The 19,420-nt window shown below is 38.6% G+C and overlaps 1 protein-coding gene across 4 annotated transcripts in view; it reads left to right on the top strand.

Annotated features, from left to right (window-relative positions):
- The window catches only part of myo18b (myosin XVIIIB), an 85,473-nt gene that overhangs the window by 38,284 nt on the left and 27,769 nt on the right, over nt 1-19,420 (top strand). For all 4 annotated transcript variants that reach the window (XM_075456579.1, XM_075456581.1, XM_075456580.1 and 1 more), the window contains 12 exons: nt 165-329; nt 2,490-2,580; nt 5,972-6,164; nt 8,541-8,621; nt 10,664-10,784; nt 10,870-11,017; nt 11,990-12,173; nt 12,245-12,392; nt 14,659-14,768; nt 14,861-14,926; nt 15,885-16,013; nt 17,427-17,570. In XM_075456579.1, the coding sequence (XP_075312694.1) occupies nt 165-329; nt 2,490-2,580; nt 5,972-6,164; nt 8,541-8,621; nt 10,664-10,784; nt 10,870-11,017; nt 11,990-12,173; nt 12,245-12,392; nt 14,659-14,768; nt 14,861-14,926; nt 15,885-16,013; nt 17,427-17,570 (1,580 nt within the window). The remainder of the gene's footprint in view (nt 1-164; nt 330-2,489; nt 2,581-5,971; nt 6,165-8,540; nt 8,622-10,663; nt 10,785-10,869; nt 11,018-11,989; nt 12,174-12,244; nt 12,393-14,658; nt 14,769-14,860; nt 14,927-15,884; nt 16,014-17,426; nt 17,571-19,420) is intronic.

Below are 19,420 nucleotides of genomic sequence, written 5' to 3'. Positions count from 1 at the left end.
AATGAATTGAATTGAATTGAGGATACACTTTGAGAAAGAGAGCAGCAAAACAACAGTAGAGACTGTTAGTTAGTCAGGAATGATGAAGACTCGAAGTAAAAGTGACCAGCTGGGAGATATTCCCCTGCAGAGGTTACAGCCCGCCTGTTTGTCTGTCTGCGCAGTGGCCAGGAGGCAGTTTGTGAACTTTGACAGCGCTCAGGTGGCCAGCAGCGTGCTCGGATGTGAGGGGGAGGAGCTACACACCGCCGTCTTCAAGCATCACCTGAGACAGCTGCTGCAGAAAGCCACCGGGGGCAGCAGAGAGAGAAGCAGCGAGGCAGAGGAGGGTGAGACTCAGAGCAAACAAGTCTTTACTTTAGTGTTTCCTAAACCTAACCACGGTAAAACTGTTTGATAAATACAATAAAACGACTGTGTAATGCAACCAGAGGAGGGTGACTCAGACAGGAGAGCAAACAAGTCTTTACTTTAGTGTTTCCTAAACCTAACCACAATAAAAGTAAAACTCACTCGCCTGCTGAAGGTTTCCGACTGTGTGATGCAGCCAGAGGTGGGCAGAGCAGCCAAAAATTCTACTCAAGTAAAAGTCCTGTTACTTCAGAATAATATGACTCAAGTAAAAGTAAAAAGTATTCATCCAAATAATTATTTGAGTAAGAGTAAAAAAGGTGAAAAAACTACTCAGGTACTGAGTAACTGTTGAGTAACGTCTGATTTATTTGTTAACACAAGCATTCAATCAGACAGACAAAAATACTAAATAATCATCTTTTTCCTTCTTTTTTGCTTCTCTTTGTCTGTTTTTTGCTTCTTTTTGTTTGTTTCTGTCTGTTTTGTGCTTCTTTTTGTCTGATTTTATGCTTCTTTTTTGTCTGTTTTTTTGCTTCTTTCTGTCTGTTTTTTGCTTCTTTTTGTTTGTTTCTGTCTGTTTTGTGCTTCTTTTTGTCTGTTTTTATGCTTCTTTTTGTCTGTTTTTGTGCTTCTTTTTGTTTGTTTCTCTGTTTTTTGCTTCTTTCTGTCTGTTTTTACTTCTTTTTGTCTGTTTTTGTGCTTCTTTTTGTTTGTTTCTGTCTGTTTTTTGCTTCTTTTTGTCTGTTTTTGTGCTTCTTTTTGTTTGTTTCTGTCTGTTTTTGCTTCTTTTTGCCTGTTTTTGTGCTTCTTTTTGTTTGTTTCTGTCTGTTTTTTGCTTCTTTTTGTCTGTTTTGTGCTTCTTTTAGTTTTTTTCTGTCTGTTTTTTGCTTCTTTTTGTCTGTTTTGTGCTTCTTTTAGTTTTTTTCTGTCTGTTTTTTGCTTCTTTTTGTCTGTTTTGTGCTTCTTTTTGTCTGTTTTTTGCTTCTTTTTGTGACTTGGTGGCTGTTTTACCTTTTTTTGCTAAGCTGTTGTTGCTTTATGTCTCTGTTTTTGTGGTTGTTGCACCCCTCTGTGGTCATTTTGTGTGTTAGACATCAGTTGTGTTTTTTTTTTGGCATTCTTTTAGGTCACTTTGAGTCTTAAATTTATTGTTTTATTTATTGAAACAAGTCAAGTGAAATAAAGCTGCAGTCAAAGAGAGAAAAAATTGTTTAATTTAATCAATCAGACAGACAAAAATACTAAATAATCATCTTTAGGCCAATTAGAGTTCATCCAATTGATCAAATAAATTAAAATGAATGAATTAATTACAAAATAGCTTAAATTAAAATAATCCAGGTAAATTCAAGAACTTCAATAAAAAATAAACGAGACTTAGGAAATGTTTAAAACATATGTAACCCATATGTAACCTAAAAAACTAACATTCACCTATCCATGGGGGGAAAAACGAGTTTAGGAAACTTAGCGCTACATGTTTCCTCAAGTTAGATGTTGAGTTTCTGCTGAAATGTGCGTTTGTTTTGGTTGACACAGAAGACACATAATGTAGCTGCTGTTTCTCACTCTTTGTAAGGTAAACATGCTTTCAGTATGAGGCCTCGTCTGCGTCTGCATTTCCCACCGTTGGTTCTGACATTTTTCATCTGTTTCTTTCTTTGTTTGCTACGACTGCTAATGCTAAAGCTAACCCGTCCCGCCGCTGAGATCGAGTACGGTCACGTGACCAGACTGCACGGCTGCGTCTGATTGGTGGAACACAGTCAGGTGGTAGAGCCTTTGGCGGAAGTCTCTCTCTCTGTCAGAATAAAACATTAAAATGAGGCGTACGCGGGGGGATAAAAATAATGAGGCGTAGAATACCAAAGAGGTAAGAAGAAAAGTAACCAGCTCATTGTAGCCTAATGTAGCGGAGTAAGAGGACAGTTTCTGCTGCACACATCTACTCAAGGAAAAGTAAAAAGTACAGAGACTTAAAACTACTCCTGGAAGTATAATGTTTTCTAAAACTTACAAAAGTAAATGTAACTGGTTACTCTACTCACCTCTGGGTGCAACCTGCAGACATCTGCAGGTTATTGTGGAACCACCGAAGAAGAAACGCCACCTTTATTCACCTTTATTTCCTCCAGGTCCTCGTCTAACAGCGACTCAGTGTGTCGATGGGATGGCTGCTGGACTCTACGAGGAGCTCTTCACTGTCATAGTCTCCCTCATCAACAGGTATGGATGCAGCTCAGGCCACATGTACACCTGCTGTGTTTACACTTTAAACTGGGACGCTCCCAGTTCAACAACATCTGCCTCAGAAACTCTGAAGAACGTCAACGACCTGTTAAACGTCAGCATGGCTGCCTCGTGCATTACAATAAGTCAACAAAAGCCTAAATTAAAACAAATACAGTTATTTAAAGTTTCTATTTACAGTTATTTTACATCTTAGCTTTTCAGTTCTATAATTTTTATGTCTAAAACAATCTGTCAAACTCACAGAATTGTTCAAGATTTACCCGTAAACATCCCAAATACTGTAAAATACTGTAGAATACTGTAAAATAATGTAGAATAATATAAAATACTGTAGATACTGTAGAATACTGTAAAATAATGTAGAATAATATAAAATACTGTAGAATACTATACAAATACTGTAGAATACTGTAGAATACTGTAAAATAATGTAGAATACTGTAGAATACTGTAAAATAATGTAGAATACTGTAGAATACTGTAAAATACTGTAGAATACTGTAGAATACTGTAGAATACTGTAAAATAATGTAGAATAATATAAAATACTGTAGAATACTGTAAAAATACTGTAGAATACTGTAGAATACTGTAGAATACTGTAAAATAATGTAGAATACTGTACAATACTGTAGAATACTGTAAAATACTGTAGAATACTGTAAAATAATGTAGAATACTGTAAAATAATGTAGAATAACATAAAATACTGTAGAATACTGTAAAATAATGTAGAATACTGTAGAATACTGTAGAATACTAAAATACTGTAGAATACTGTAGAATACTGTACAATACTGTAGAATACTGTAAAATACTGTAGAATACTGTAAAATAATGTAGAATAATATAAAATACTGTAGAATACTGTAAAATAATGTAGAATACTGTAAAATACTGTAGAATACTGTAAAATAATGTAGAATACTGTAAAATACTGTAGAATACTGTAGAATACTGTAAAATAATGTAGAATAACATAAAATACTGTAGAATAATGTAGAATACTGTAAAATAATGTAGAATACTGTAGAATACTGTAAAATAATGTAGAATAATATAAAATACTGTAGAATACTGTAAAATAATGTAGAATAATATAAAATACTGTAGAATACTGTAAAATAATGTAGAATACTGTAAAATACTGTAAAATAATGTAGAATACTGTAGAATACTGTAAAATAATGTAGAATACTGTAAAATACTGTAGAATACTGTAAAATAATGTAGAATACTGTAGAATACTGTAAAATAATGTAGAATAATATAAAATACTGTAGAATACTGTAAAATAATGTAGAATACTGTAAAATAATGTAGAATACAGTAGAATACTGTAAAATAATGTAGAATAATATAAAATACTGTAGAATACTGTAAAATAATGTAGAATAATATAAAATACTGTAGAATACTGTAAAATAATGTAGAATACTGTAAAATAATGTAGAATACTGTAGAATACTGTAAAATAATGTAGAATACTGTACAATACTGTAGAATACTGTAAAATAATGTAGAATACTGTAAAATACTGTAGAATACTGTAAAATACTGTAGAATACTGTAAAATAATGTAGAATACTGTAAAATACTGTAGAATACTGTAAAATAATGTAGAATAATGTAGAATACTGTAAAATACTGTAGAATACTGTAAAATAATGTAGAATACTGTAGAATACTGTAAAATACTCTGGAATAATATAAAATACTATAGAATACTGTATAATACTTTAAAATACTGTAGAATACTGTAAAATAATGTAGAATACTGTAAAATAATGTAGAATACTGTAAAATACTGTAGAATACTGTAAAATAATGTAGAATACTGTAAAATAATGTAGAATACTGTAAAATACTCTGGAATAATATAAAATACTATAGAACACTGTAGAATACTGTAAAATAATGTAGAATACTGTAAAATACTCTGGAATAATAAAATAATGTAGAATACTGTAAAATACTCTGGAATAATATAAAATACTATAGAATACTGTATAATACTTTAAAATACTGTAGAATACTGTAAAATAATGTAGAATACTGTAAAATAATGTAGAATACTGTAAAATACTGTAGAATACTGTAAAATAATGTAGAATACTGTAAAATAATGTAGAATACTGTAGAATACTGTAAAATAATGTAGAATAATATAAAATACTGTAGAATACTGTAAAATAATGTAGAATACTGTAAAATAATGTAGAATACTGTAGAATACTGTAAAATAATGTAGAATAATATAAAATACTGTAGAATACTGTAAAATAATGTAGAATACTGTAAAATAATGTAGAATACTGTAGAATACTGTAAAATAATGTAGAATACTGTACAATACTGTAGAATACTGTAAAATAATGTAGAATACTGTAAAATACTGTAGAATACTGTAAAATACTGTAGAATACTGTAAAATACTGTAGAATACTGTAAAATAATGTAGAATAATGTAGAATACTGTAAAATACTGTAGAATACTGTAAAATAATGTAGAATACTGTAGAATACTGTAAAATACTCTGGAATAATATAAAATACTATAGAATACTGTATAATACTTTAAAATACTGTAGAATACTGTAAAATAATGTAGAATACTGTAAAATAATGTAGAATACTGTAAAATACTGTAGAATACTGTAAAATAATGTAGAATACTGTAAAATAATGTAGAATACTGTAAAATACTCTGGAATAATATAAAATACTATAGAACACTGTAGAATACTGTAAAATAATGTAGAATACTGTAAAATACTCTGGAATAATAAAATAATGTAGAATACTGTAAAATACTCTGGAATAATATAAAATACTATAGAATACTGTATAATACTTTAAAATACTGTAGAATACTGTAAAATAATGTAGAATACTGTAAAATAATGTAGAATACTGTAAAATACTGTAGAATACTGTAAAATAATGTAGAATACTGTAAAATAATGTAGAATACTGTAAAATACTCTGGAATAATATAAAATACTATAGAACACTGTAGAATACTGTAAAATAATGTAGAATACTGTAAAATACTCTGGAATAATAAAATAATGTAGAATACTTTAAAAATACTGTAAAATACTATGGGATGGGATTGTACTTGTGTTAAACAAAGGTTGTAATTAATCAGTAAATTACAGATTGAAGCTCCAAACTGTCTAACTTTAGTAGAAATGGAGTTTGTGGTTAAACTTTTGTGGATTTTAACTCGTTCCTGTTCGATATGAGCCCGTCCGGCCAGTTCCGTGTGTGCAGGGAAACTAAAAACTAAACATGGACTAAAAACCAAAGCGTAACCTAAAACTTAAAACATAAGTCCCGTGGCGTGACACTGTGTGCGCAGGGCTCTGAGCGGCGAGCAGCTGGCGTTGGCCTCCGTGATGGTGGTGGACGCGCCGGGCCTCAGGAACCCGAGGCACGCGGCGGAGGAGCGGGGAGCCAGCTGGTCCGAGCTCTGCCACAACTACCTGCAGGAGCGCCTGCTGGAGCACTACCACGTGCACACCTTCGTGCACACGCTGGACCGATACCAACAGGTAACACTAACCTAAACCTCACACGTTAGTGCTGATGATTTACAGAGTTATGCTTTGCACACGTTGCCTTTACCAAACTTTTAATGGGACAGAAACTGGACACATGCATGAATTTCCCAGTCTAAGCTGTTCTCTCTGTCTTCATGTTGTCATTTAGTTTGGTGTTTGAGCCTTTGTTTACTCCAGTTTACACTGGAAAAAATGCCCCTCCAAAAATAAGAAGAAAAGCAACAAATAAAAGACGTTTTTGCTTGAAATGAGAAAAAAAATCTGCCAATGGAACTAGTGAAAATCGACTTGTCAAGACTTCTTGAAATAAGATTCAATTCAATTCAATTAATTTTTATTTATATAACACCAAATGTCATCTCAAGGCACTTAGATAATAAAGTCCAATTCAAGCCAATTGGAATTCAATTAATTGTAATCATAATTATTTATAAAATAATCCAATTCCTTCATATAGAGCCAATTCAAAAACAGTTTCCTAGCTAAGCAAACCAACAGATTGCACTGAAACTTGTCTTCAGTCCAATCTCCAATAGATGTGATATTTGGGACTTTTGAGATAAAAGTGATCTTGAAATTAGCTTAAAAACCTCTTCAAATGTAAAAAAAAGCTTGTTTCATATGATATGTGACCCAAAACAATTTGTTTTCAAGACTTTTTCATTTAACAAGATATTCCAGATGTATTGTCGTCAAACAAGTCCCTATATCTGGCTGAAATGGTGCTTGTTAGGCAGTTGTGTCTGATATTAAGTGTAATGAGATATTTTGACGAGAAATGAGACAAATATACTTGGTAAGACTCTGATTTTTTCCAGTTTAGTATGAACTGCAGGTATAATCAGGGCAGAAAGGTTGAATCCTGCTGTTCAGGTGCTTGGATGGTGCGATGTGGGACCAAAGCAAACTGGAAACATGAAACAAGCAGAGGCTGACCTCAGCCCACATTACATCCCCCTAAACAGTGCAATGTTTGCACCATCCAAAGCTTTAATTACAGTGCACAGTGAAAATGAGTACACCCCTGTTGAAAAGTAACATTTTGAACAATATTTTAATACACACACAAGTTATTCCCAAAACGTGCATAGAGTAAGTTTAATACAACATCTGTTCAGCTTACAACAGAAAAGAAAGATCAATAATATAACTTAAATGACATATTTGTCCATTTTTGTGAAATGATGCTGGTGCAAAAGTGAGTACACCCCTATGTTAAACTCCCTGAGAATGGGCCGTGTTGGCCCGAAATGTCATGAAATGAAAAGGCATTAAAAGGGAGGTCATCGTTGTGCGTTTCATTCTTGCCTTACATTGAAATTTTACATTTTGAGTCTGCACCAGGCTAAAAGAGACGTGTGTGAGATTTGACTGAAAGCCTATGGAGAGTATCATGATCTGCTTCAGTAGTCACAGTACATGTTGACAAGCATGTTTCTTTTGGTGAAATTCAGCTTCCTACTGTTGATGGCATCCATACAGCCCCAAACCCTGGCACTCCCACTACTATGCTTGACTTTAAGCATGGGGCACTTTTCTTTGTACAAATCACTTTTACCACCACACAGGCTTAACACCATCGAAAGCAAATTTGTTCATCTTGGTGTCATCAGATCACAGGACATGGTTCCAGCAATCCATATCCTTAGTTTGTTTGTCTCTGATGAGACAATGATATGGCAAGGATGAAACGCACAACGATGACCTCCCTTTTAATGCCTTTTCCTTTCATGACATTTCGGGCCAACACGGCCCATTCTCAGGGAGTTTAACATAGGGGTGTACTCACTTTTGCACCAGCATCATTTCACAAAAATGGACAAATATGTCATTTAAGTTATATTATTGACCTTTCTTTTCTGTTGTAAGCTGAACAGATGTTGTATTAAACTTACTCTATGCACGTTTTGGGAATAACTTGTGTGTGTATTAAAATATTGTTCAAAATGTTACTTTTCAACAGGGGTGTACTCATTTTCACTGTGCACTGTACCATCTATCCATATCCTTCAAATCACTGGGGCTTAAAGGAGGTTTGTCCTCTTCCTGTTGAACCCCGCTGAGCCCCTGCTGCCACATCGTGTGATAGAAGCTAACAACCAGGGGGGGCATTCATGTTCTGAGTGCAGAGAGTCGCTCCTGGTGAGGACACGATGAGACAATTCTTAGAATTGTGGGTATTCCCCCTGAAAATAAGGAGCTTTTAAAATCATTCCACCTTAAATTCAAAGCAGCATCTGACTCAGTTTGGCTCAGCGTTTGCTAATGTGGCTTCAGAGGTTCAGTCTGACATCAACATCTTTTATTCCAACTGATGGTTCTCACACTGAAATGAGTAACTAATAAAATCTGTTTTTTCTGTTCCAGGAGAAAGTCAAAGTGGAGTTCGAGTGTCCAGAGAGCAGCCCGGCTGAGGTGGTGTCTGCCATCGACCAGCCGCCGCCGCAGGTACACGTGCACGTTAAACCCACCTGCACCTTAAGTAAACAGAAATACTTAGATGTTTTAAAGGTATAAATAATTAAGTGTTTATTGTTTAGTTTTCCTTTTCGTGGAATTAAAGCTGAAATTTTACAATAATCCACAAGTCAAAAGAGGGTCTTAAAACAACACCCTAAATAAAATAAAAAAACTCCAAAACAAATAATTAAATCTTAAAGTAAGAGAGGTAATTCAAAACTCCAAACAAAACCAAAACGAAGCCAAAACAAAATCACACAAACCAAGAGGCTTCAAAACCAGTTTTAGTCAAAATAACACAAAACCAAAACACAGGACTCTTCAAAAACAACCGAGCTACAAACAGGTTCTAGTAGCCTTCAGAACATACAAAAAACATAAGAAAAGTCACAGTCCAGCATGAGCTAATAAAGCTAATAAAGCTATCTAAACAAACAAACAAACAAACAAACAAACAAACAAACAAACAAACACCCTGCACAGAGGCCAGCTGTTCACACAAAGGAAAACAGCCGCCTTCTGGTAAGAAGTGGAGGTTTAAATAGGGAGGCCTCTTCAGTGATTGGTAGAGTCATCAAGGTGAAGAACCAATCAGAGCAGGAGTAGGCCTCAACCAGGAAGTGCCAGGAGTCGAGCTGCATCCAGTTCCCTCAGCGGAGACAGCAGGCAGGAAGCTACACTTAGGATGTGTTTGAAACCGCACACTTCTCCTACTACTCCTACTAACTTTCTGAGTTAGTATGCTAGTTTGAGTAAGCGAGAAGTTCCCGGATGCATACTAGATTCTCCTAAATGTTGGGTATGCATCATGAGGTTACTACACATACTCAAACTACCCAAGATGCAACGTTACGTGACGTCGCCGATCGTCATTTCCTGTCAAAACGGCAGTTTCAAGCTAGCTACAACGAGGGTAGGTTTACTTCCTGTTCTCAAAACAAAAGCACCAATTGTATGGTAATGGCTTTCCCTATGATAAAAGGCAACGGGTATTTTATTTTGTGAAAATAACCGGAAGTGCGTTAGCTCACTGCGGCTAGCTTTAGTAGCGCCGAATTTGTGGGAACAAAATTGTAAACAGCCGGTATTTTGTCAGGTTTTCAACACGTTGGGGATCTAAACGACTACTTTCTCTCCTGAAAATGTTTCAAATGTTGCTAAAGTTGACAGAGTTTAGAGCTTAAGAGAAATCAGCTTCAGGCCGGCTGATTTCAGCTCGGGCAGGAGCGAGATGCATTGTGGGTAAACGCTCTGCATACTGTCTGATCGAGTAGTATGTAGTATGGAAGTATGTAGTATGGAGTATGGAGTATGGAGTATGGAGTATGCAGTATGGAGTATGGAGTATGGAGTATGCAGTATGCAGTATGGAGTATGCAGTATGTAGTATGCAGTATGTAGTATGCAGTATGCAGTATGGAGTATGTAGTATGCAGTATGCAGTATGTAGTATGCAGTATGTAGTATGGAGTATGTAGTATGGAAGTATGTAGTATGGAGTATGTAGTATGGAGTATGTAGTATGCAGTATGCAGTATGCAGTATGGAGTATGCGGTTTGGAACACAGCCTTAGAAACATACGAGGCCACTGGCTGTGAAACCCACCTGCATGTGGAAGTCTTCTGCAGACTCATCCATAGCTGCAGATTAAAGCTGTTTTCTGATATTTATGCCTAACTTTGTAACATCAAAAGTAAACAAACTCCATTTTGGAAGTTTATGAGGCAGTTTTTTCCATTAAATTACGAATTTAATTAACTTTACAAAGTAAAGTAATTCCCACAGATGATAGATTGAATGTTTCAGGTTGATTCTTCTTTCACCAAAATCTCACTAATTGTGGGATTTTAGGCTCATCTGTTTCCAGGGATTTCAGTGCAATCTGGATTTGGATGTTTACCCACTAAAACCCAGATGAGTTTCAGAGGAGTTTATGAAATGTTGAATTATTTAGAGAGCCTAAAGCTTCCCCAGAGGGCCTCCTCGTCCTTACGGCTCATTCAACCTGCTTTAAATGTGTGCATTTCAGATCCGGGCGGCAGACGGAGACCCCAGAGGCCTGCTGTGGGTTCTGGATGAAGAGATGGTGGCGCCGGCCTCCTCTGAGAGCGGCGCCCTGGAGAGAGTCTGCCAGTATTACAGCAGCACCGGTAAACATGAATGAGTGGAGCCGGACTGGCTCCCGGTGGGAGCTTTTAACTCGGTGGGTCAGTGATGGATTCTGTGTGTCTGCAGTGCGTCAGTGCGAGCAGCCGCTTCAGTGCGAGGTGAACCACCTGATGGGCCGCGACCCCGTCCGCTACGACCTCACAGGATGGTTCGGCCTGATCCAGAACAACCAGTCTGCCCTGAACGCCATCTGTCTGCTGCAGAACTCCACCATGTGAGTCTGTCTGAAGGCCAAGGAGGCCGTTAAGTTAGGTTAAGTTAGGTTTAGGTTAGGTTAGGTTAGGTTAGGTAAGCTTAAGGTTAGGTTTAGGTTAGGTTAGGAGGCCGTTAAGTTAGGGTTAGGTTAGGTTTAGGTTTAGGTTTAGGTTTAGGTTTAGGTTTAGGTTAGGTTAGGTTTAGGTTAGGCTAGGTAAGGTTAGTTTAGGTTTAGGTTAGGTTAGGGTTAGGTTAGGTTAGGTTAGGTTAGGTTTAGGTTAGATTAGGTTAGGTTAGGTTAGGTAAGCTTAAGGTTAGGTTTAGGTTAGGTTAGGAGGCCGTTAAGTTAGGGTTAGGGTTGGGGTTAGGTTTAGGTTAGGTTAGGTTTAGGTTAGGTTAGATTTAGGTTAGGTTAGGTTTAAGTTAGGTTAGATTTAGGTTAGGTTAGGAGGCCGTTAAGTTAGGGTTAGGTTAGGTTAGGTTTAGGTTTAGGTTTAGGTTAGGTTAGGTTAGGTTAGGTTAGGTTTAGGTTAGATTAGGTTAGGTTAGGTAAGCTTAAGGTTAGGTTTAGGTTAGGTTAGGAGGCCGTTAAGTTAGGGTTAGGGTTGGGGTTAGGTTTAGGTTTAGGTTTAGGTTAGGTTAGGTTTAGGTTAGATTTAGGTTAGGTTAGGAGGCCGTTAAGTTAGGTTTAGGTTAGGTTAGGTTAGGGTTAGGTTAGGTTAGGTTTAGGTTAGGTTAGGTTAGGTTAGGTAAGGTTAGGTTTAGGTTAGATTAGGTTAGGTTAGGTTAGGTTTATAAAGCATATTGTTTCCCTGCCATTAAAGGCAAACTGAGCTATCAGCCTTTAACACCGGGGTTGGTAATGTCCCAGAATGTCAGAATCAGAGCACCCAGCATTGTTTAATCCTGTATTCACCACGTCTGTCACTTTGGAGCTGAATTAAATAAAGAATGCTGTAGACCTGTGATGACCAGCTGCTCTCTTCCTCAGAGGAGCGGTGAAGGCCTTGTTCACCCCCAGGATCTCCCTGCCCCCCCTGTGTCGGGGTCTGGGGGGGCTTGAAGGCGGCAGCCAGCGCGCTCTGCAGAGGAACGGCACCATCAGGAAGACGTTCAGCGGCGGGATGGCGGCCGTACGCCGACACTCGCAGTGCATCGCCGTGAAGCTGCAGGCGGTATGTGGGTCAGAATGTGTCAGGATTCCCCTGAGGAACGGCAGGTTTCACCGCTTCGCTCTACTCCGCAGGACGCTCTGGTGAATCTGATCCGCCGCGCCAGGCCGGTGTTCCTGCAGTGCGTCAGCGCCAAGACGGGCGGAGGTTCGGACGCCTCGGCCCTCAGAGCGCAGGTGCACTCCACTCAGATCCTGCTGGCTCTGCAGCTCTACCGCACAGGTCCACTCACTCACTGCACCACACTGGCACCTGCCATACCGGCACTTGCTGGCACCTGCTGGCACCTGCCACACTGACACCTGCCACACTGACACCTGCCGCACTGGCACCTGCCGCACTGACACCTGCCGCACTGGCACTTACCGCACTGGCACCTGCCGCACCGGCACCTGCCACGCCGGCACCTGCCACACTGGCACCTGCCACACCGGCACCTGTCACACTGGCACCTGTCACACTGGCACCTGCCGCACTGTCACCTGCCACACTGGCACCTGCCGGCCAGGTAAAGAGTCCACACTGGCACCTGCCACACCGGCACCTGCCACACCGGCACCTGCCGCACTGGCACTTACCGCGCTGGCACCTGCCGCACCGGCACCTGCCACGCCGGCACCTGCCACGCCGGCACCTGCCACGCCGGCACCTACCCCACTGGCACCTGCCACACTGGCACCTGCCACACCGGCACCTGTCACACTGGCACCTGTCACACTGGCACCTGCCGGCCAGGTAAAGAGTCCACACTGGCACCTGCCACACCGGCACCTGCCACACTGGCACCTGCCGGCCAGGTAAAGAGTCCACACTGGCACCTGCCACACCGGCACCTGCCACACCGGCACCTGCCGGCCAGGTAAAGACTCGGCTCTGTCCCGTCGTACAGACCGAGCCGAGACCAGAAGATGCAGCAGATTCTCTTTAAAACAAAATGTTCAGCAGCTTCAGAGTGGAATAATCTGTTAAATATGTTAAATATGTTAAATATGACACAGCTGCAGCATCTGTTGTGTTTTAAACAATTCCTGCACTGAATCTGATTAATTTAATTCGGTGTGGGATTGAGATGTCGTACCTCCTTTAGCTGTTACAGATGCTGAAGTTACTTCCTTAAAGGACTCGCTGGTGTATCGACGTTTATATTCCACCGGCAGCGTCTTTTCTGCTCTGGGTGCATTTTAGGAGTTGAGATTTCACTCGGAATGTTTGGTTGGGAACGATTTCTGGGTCACAAGCAGAAAGTCAGAGAAAAGAGAGGAGACGACTAGTGTGTGTTTGTTGAAGTTCTGTTTCTTTTCTGTTTTTTTTCTTCTTTTCGTCTTTTTTGTTTCTTTTCGTCTTTTTTTGTTTCTTTTCGTCTTTTTGTGTGCTTTTTTGTTCTTTTTGTTCTTTTTGTGCTTTTTGTCTGTTTTTTGTTTCTTTTTGTCTTTTTTGTGCTTTTTTCTGTTTTGTGCTTTTTTGTCCATTTTTTGTTATTTTTTGTCTGTTTTCGGGTTTTTTTGTCTGTTTTTGTTGTTTGTCTTTTTTGTGCTTTGTCTTTTTTTGCTTCTTTTTGCTTTTTGTTTCTTCTTTTTGTGACTCTTGGTGGCTGTTTTACCTTTTTTTGCCAGGCTGTTGTTGCTTTATCTCTCTGTGCTGCTGATCTTTGTGGTTGTTGCACCCCTCTGTGGTCATTTTGTGTGTTAGACATCAGTTGTGGATTTTTTACAGCCACTTTGAGTCTTAAATTTATTCTTCTATTTATTGAAACAAGTCAAGTGAAATAAGGCAGCAGTCGTCGAGAGAAACAATGATTTAGTTATTTAATAATGATAAGTTTCTCCAGAGCAAACAGGCAGATAATGTAATGACCTGTGAAACAGAACAACTGTCTTTAGTGTTATTTCTCCTTCGTGCTCCCTTTAGTTTCATCTGTGAGGACCTAAAACATCACATTTAATAATAAAACATGAGTAACCGCTCAAATAAAATATACTTGTTGATGATAAAAACATTATTTAGGTTTAACTTTAGCTAATAACCTGAGAGGAGGGATGAAGGATGAGATTCTCCTGCCTGTGAGCACGTTTATCCTTTGAGTTCAGAATAACTGTTTTTTGGTCTTTTTTGTGCTTCCTTTTTTATGCTTATTCTTGCTTTTTTTGTCTGTTTTTGTGTTTCCTTTTTTTTGCTTCTTTTGGTTTGTTTTTGGTTTGTTTTTGTCTTTTTTTGCTTCTTTTTGTCTTTTTTGTTTCTAACAGAGAAATTTCATGCCAAATGTAAAATAAAGCAAATAACCTGAGAGGAGGGATGAGATTCTGCTGCATGTGAGCACGTTTATCCTTTGAGTTCAGAATAAACAGGAGCCTCAACGCACCAAGTTTAACGAGTTATTGGATTAAAATGTTGCTGAATGCTAACGGTGCAGCTGTTATGAATGATCTGATTTCTGAAGCAGCGACTGATGCTCTGCGTTAAAGAAGTTTGTCTCTGTTTCTGTCCTCAGGGTATCCAGAGCACATGACTCTGAGTGACTTCAGGTGTCACTTTCAGGCTTTGTCTCCTCCCATAATGAAACGCTACGCTTCCATGTTTGTCAGCCACGATGAGAGAAAGGTGGGCAGGCGGTTAGTGGTGGCTCAGTCTCACGGACAGATCGACCCTTTGGCCCAGAATAAACCGGCTGCTGTGCTCTCTGTGTGTCTCAGGCGGTGGAGGAGCTGCTGGTGGAGCTGGACGTGGACAAAAGGAGCATCGCTGTGGGGGCCAGCAGGGTGAGCACATGTGTGGTCTGTGTGGTGACGCTGTGGGTAGGGATGGGAATCGAGAACCGGTTCCCAGTGTTTCAATTCCTTGGAATCGTTTGGCCATTTTGCAAACGATTCCCTTATCGATTCCAGTGGGCGGGAATGGCGTCACCACGCAGCGTTGCGTGGCGAGTCCAGCGCAGCCAGCAGCCAACAGTAAACATGGCGCCCAAGCGGTACAAACGCTCGAAAGTTTGGTTCCACATCCCTAAAAAAGACGACAACAGGGCAACTTGCAAAGTGAATATTTCACCAAAGGGAGGAAATACTACCAACATGCAATAACTATGAATGAATGTCGCGTTTTCGATCTGCTCCGGACTAACGTTAGTGAATCTGAACCCAGCAACGTTAGCAGCGTTAGCAACGTTAGCATGTCCCTGGCTAACACTGCAGGTAACTAACAAACACTGCCTATCATGTTAGCACCATTTGCCTCATTGTAAAAGCTGCTGTTAGTAACGGTTAAGGTTAAATGAATGCCTTCTCAGGCATTACATTTAGATGAAATCATGAGAGACAGAGCCTGACTGGCTCAGAGCCAGAGGCTGGTGGTGCTACCCCCAGTTCACCTCTACCTCCAGCTTCTCCTTTCACCAGAGCAGGAAGAGTTAAATTACCCAGGCCAGGATAGACCAATGTGGACCTCACCGTTGTTGGGTTTGTGAGGTCATGACTCGTGTTACTTCTAAACTAAACAAAGTGGATGCTAATCGACCGGTTTGTTGTCCTTTTTCTCCAAATGAGAATCGATAAGGGAACCGACAAAGAACCGAATCATTAAGCAGAATCGAAAATGGAACTGGAATCGTAAAAATCTTATCAATTCCCATCCCTGGCTGTGGGGGCCAGCAGGGTGAGCACATGTGTGGTCTGTGTGGTGAAAGCAGCCAGTAACGGCCCGTCTGATGCCGCTGTGTCTCAGGTGTTCATGAAGCGAGGCGTGCTGCGCTACCTGGAGCAGCAGAGGGAGCAGCAGGTCACCGGCTGGCTGGTCCACCTGCAGGGCGCCTGCATGGGACACCTGGCCCGGCAGAAGTACAGCAAACTCAAGGTGAGTGAGCCCACCTTCTGCTGTGTGATGGGTCGCTGAGGACATTAAGGCTCATTAAAGCACTGGATCATATTACATGGACGCGTCCTTTAAAGATGCTGCTTCACCTTCTGTGTCATGTTGTTTTCTTTGGGTTTATTTTGCCTTTCGTGGTCATTTTACTTTCTTTGAAAGTTTTTCCTTCTTTCTTTGTTGCTGTTTTACTTCTCTTCGTGTGCTAGTTTGCACTTTTGTGTCCATTTGAAGGAGTTTTGATCCTCGGGGTGGTTGTTTTGTGTGTCTCTGTGGTTGTTTTTCTTCTCTTGGTGGCGCACAATTATTTATTTTATAAATAAATAAATACATTTTATAAATAATTATAATTAATAAAATATAAATAATTATAATTAAATAATAATTATTTATTTTATAAATAATTATAATTAAATAATAATTATTTATTTTTTGCTTCTTTTTGTCTGTTTCTGTCTGTTTTTGTCTTTTTTGCTTCTTTTTGTCTGTTTTTGTGGGGGTTTTTTTTGTGACCCTTGGTGGCTGTTTTACCTTTTGTTTTGCCAAGCTGTTGTTGCTTTATGTCTTTGTTCTTTGTGGTTGTTGCACCCCTCTGTGGTCATTTTGTGTGTTAGACATCAGTTGTGTTTTTTTACGGCATTTTTTAGGTCACTTTGAGTCTTAAATTTATTATTTTATTTATTGAAACAAGTCAAGTGAAATAAGGCAGCAGTCATAGAGAGAAACAATGATTTAGTTATCAATACTAAATAATCATCTTTAGGCAAATTAGAGTTCATCCAATTAATAAAATAAATTAAAATGAATTCATTAATTACAAAATAGCTTAAATTAAAATAATCCAGGTAAATTCAAGAACTTCAATAAAAAATAAAAGAGACTTAGGAAATGTTTAAAACATATGTAACCCATATGTAACCTAAAAAACAAACATTCACCTATCCATGGGGGGAAAAACGAGTTTAGGAAACTTACCGCTACATGTTTCCTCAAGTTAGATGTTGAGTTTCTGCTGAAATGTGCGTTTGTTTTGGTTGACACAGAAGACACATAATGTAGCTGCTGTTTCTCACTCTTTGTAAGGTAAACATGCTTTCAGTATGAGGCCTCGTCTGCGTCTTCATTTCCCACCGTTGGTTCTGACATTTTTCATCTGTTTCTTTCTTTGTTTGCTACGACTGCTAATGCTAAAGCTAACCCGTCCCGCCGCTGAGATTAAGTAAAAGTAAAAAGTATTGGGATTTAAAACTACTCCTAGGAGTATAATGTATTCTAAAACTTACTTGAGTAAATGTAACTGGTTACCACCCACCTCTGGCCTTCTCTGAGCTCGGTAACAGACGAACATGAATGACGTTATGAGGTGATAATTTCTGCTGAAATGATGAACTGTGTGTGCAGGTGCAGCAGATGGCGGTCAGGTGTCTGCAGAGCAACCTGCGGGCTCTGAGGGTCGTGGCCTCGTGGAGCTGGTGGAAACTTTTCTGCAGAGTGCGTCCTCTGCTCGACGTCAACATGGACAACGAGAGGCTGAGGGCCAAAGAGGTGCTGACACACAGCCGAGTTCAGATTGTTCATAAAGAGCATAAAACAGGAAGAGGCGTAAAAACATGAAACTTCGTGCCCTGAAGCCGGTGCTGCGACATTTTGTCCTTTTTTATATGATCGTGTAAAAACATTCTGAACTGTGATATTATGCCTTAAAAGCAGCAGAATCACTTCAATTCAATTCAGTTTTATTTATATAGCGCCAAATACAACAAATCAAGGCACTTAGAAAAAAAAGTCCAATTCAAGCCAATTGGAAATCAATTCATTGTAGTCATAATTATTTATAATATAATCCAATTCATTCATGTAGAGCCAATTCTTTCATATAGAGCCAATTCTTTCATGTAGAGCCAATTCTTTCATATAGAGCCAATTCTTTCATATAGAGCCAATTTTTTCATATAGAGCCAATTCTTTCATATAGAGCCAATTTTTTCATATAGAGCCAATTCTTTCATATAGAGCCAATTTTTTCATATAGAGCCAATTCTTTCATATAGAGCCAATTCTTTGATATAGAGCCAGTTCATTCATATAGAGCCAATTCGTTCATATAGAGCCAATTTTTTCATATAGAGCCAATTCTTTCATATAGAGCCAATTCTTTCATATAGAGCCAATTCGTTCATATAGAGCCAATTCGTTCATGTAGAGCCAATTCGTTCATATAGAGCCAATTCGTTCATATAGAGCCAATTCGTTCATGTAGAGCCAATTCGTTCATTTAGAGCCAATTCTTTCATATAGAGCCAATTCTTTCATGTAGAGCCAATTCGTTCATATAGAGCCAATTCGTTCATGTAGAGCCAATTCTTTCATATAGAGCCAATTCTTTCATATAGAGCCAATTCTTTCATATAGAGCCAATTCGTTCATATAGAGCCAATTCGTTCATGTAGAGCCAGTTCATTCATATAGAGCCAATTCGTTCATATAGAGCCAATTCGTTCATGTAGAGCCAATTCGTTCATATAGAGCCAATTCGTTCATATAAAGCCAATTCATTCATATAGAGCCAAGAGCCAATTCATTCATATAGAGCCAGTTCATTCATATAGAGCCAAGAGCCAATTCATTCAAATAGAGCCAATTCATTCATATAGAGCCAAGAGCCAATTCATTCATAAAGAGCCAATTCATTCATAAAGAGCCAATTCGTTCATATAGAGCCAATTCATTCATATAGAGCCAAGAGCCAATTCATTCATATAGAGCCAATTCGTTCATATAGAGCCAATTCATTCATATAGAGCCAAGAGCCAATTCATTCATATAGAGCTAATTCATTCATATAGAGCCAATTTGTTCATATAGAGCCAAGAGCCAATTCATTCATATAGAGCCAATTCGTTCATATAGAGACAATTCGTTCATATAGAGCCAATTCGTTCATATAGAGCCAATTCATTGATATAGAGCCAAATTCATTCATATAGAGCCAATTCATTCATATAGAGCCAATTCGTTCATATAGAACCAATTCGTTCATATAGAACCAATTCATTGATATAGAGCCAAATTCATTCATATAGAGCCAATTCATTCATATAGAGCCAATTCATTCATATAGAGCCAATTCATTCATATAGAGCCAATTTGTTCATATAGAGCCAATTCGTTCATGTAGAGCCAATTCATTGATATAGAGCCAAGAGCCAATTCATTCATATAGAGCCAATTCATTCATATATAGTCAATTCGTTCATATAAAGCCAATTCATTCATATAGAGCCAAGAGCCAATTCATTCATAAAGAGCCAATTCATTCATATAGAGCCAAGAACCAATTCATTCATATACAGCCAATTCGTTCATATACAGCCAATTCGTTCATATAGAGTCAA

The sequence above is a fragment of the Odontesthes bonariensis genome, chromosome 22 (genome assembly GCF_027942865.1).
Source record: "Odontesthes bonariensis isolate fOdoBon6 chromosome 22, fOdoBon6.hap1, whole genome shotgun sequence".
NCBI classification, from domain to species: Eukaryota; Metazoa; Chordata; class Actinopteri; order Atheriniformes; family Atherinopsidae; genus Odontesthes; species Odontesthes bonariensis.
Note: the sequence above shows the minus strand (reverse complement) of the source record. Positions and strands in the feature narration are given on the sequence as shown.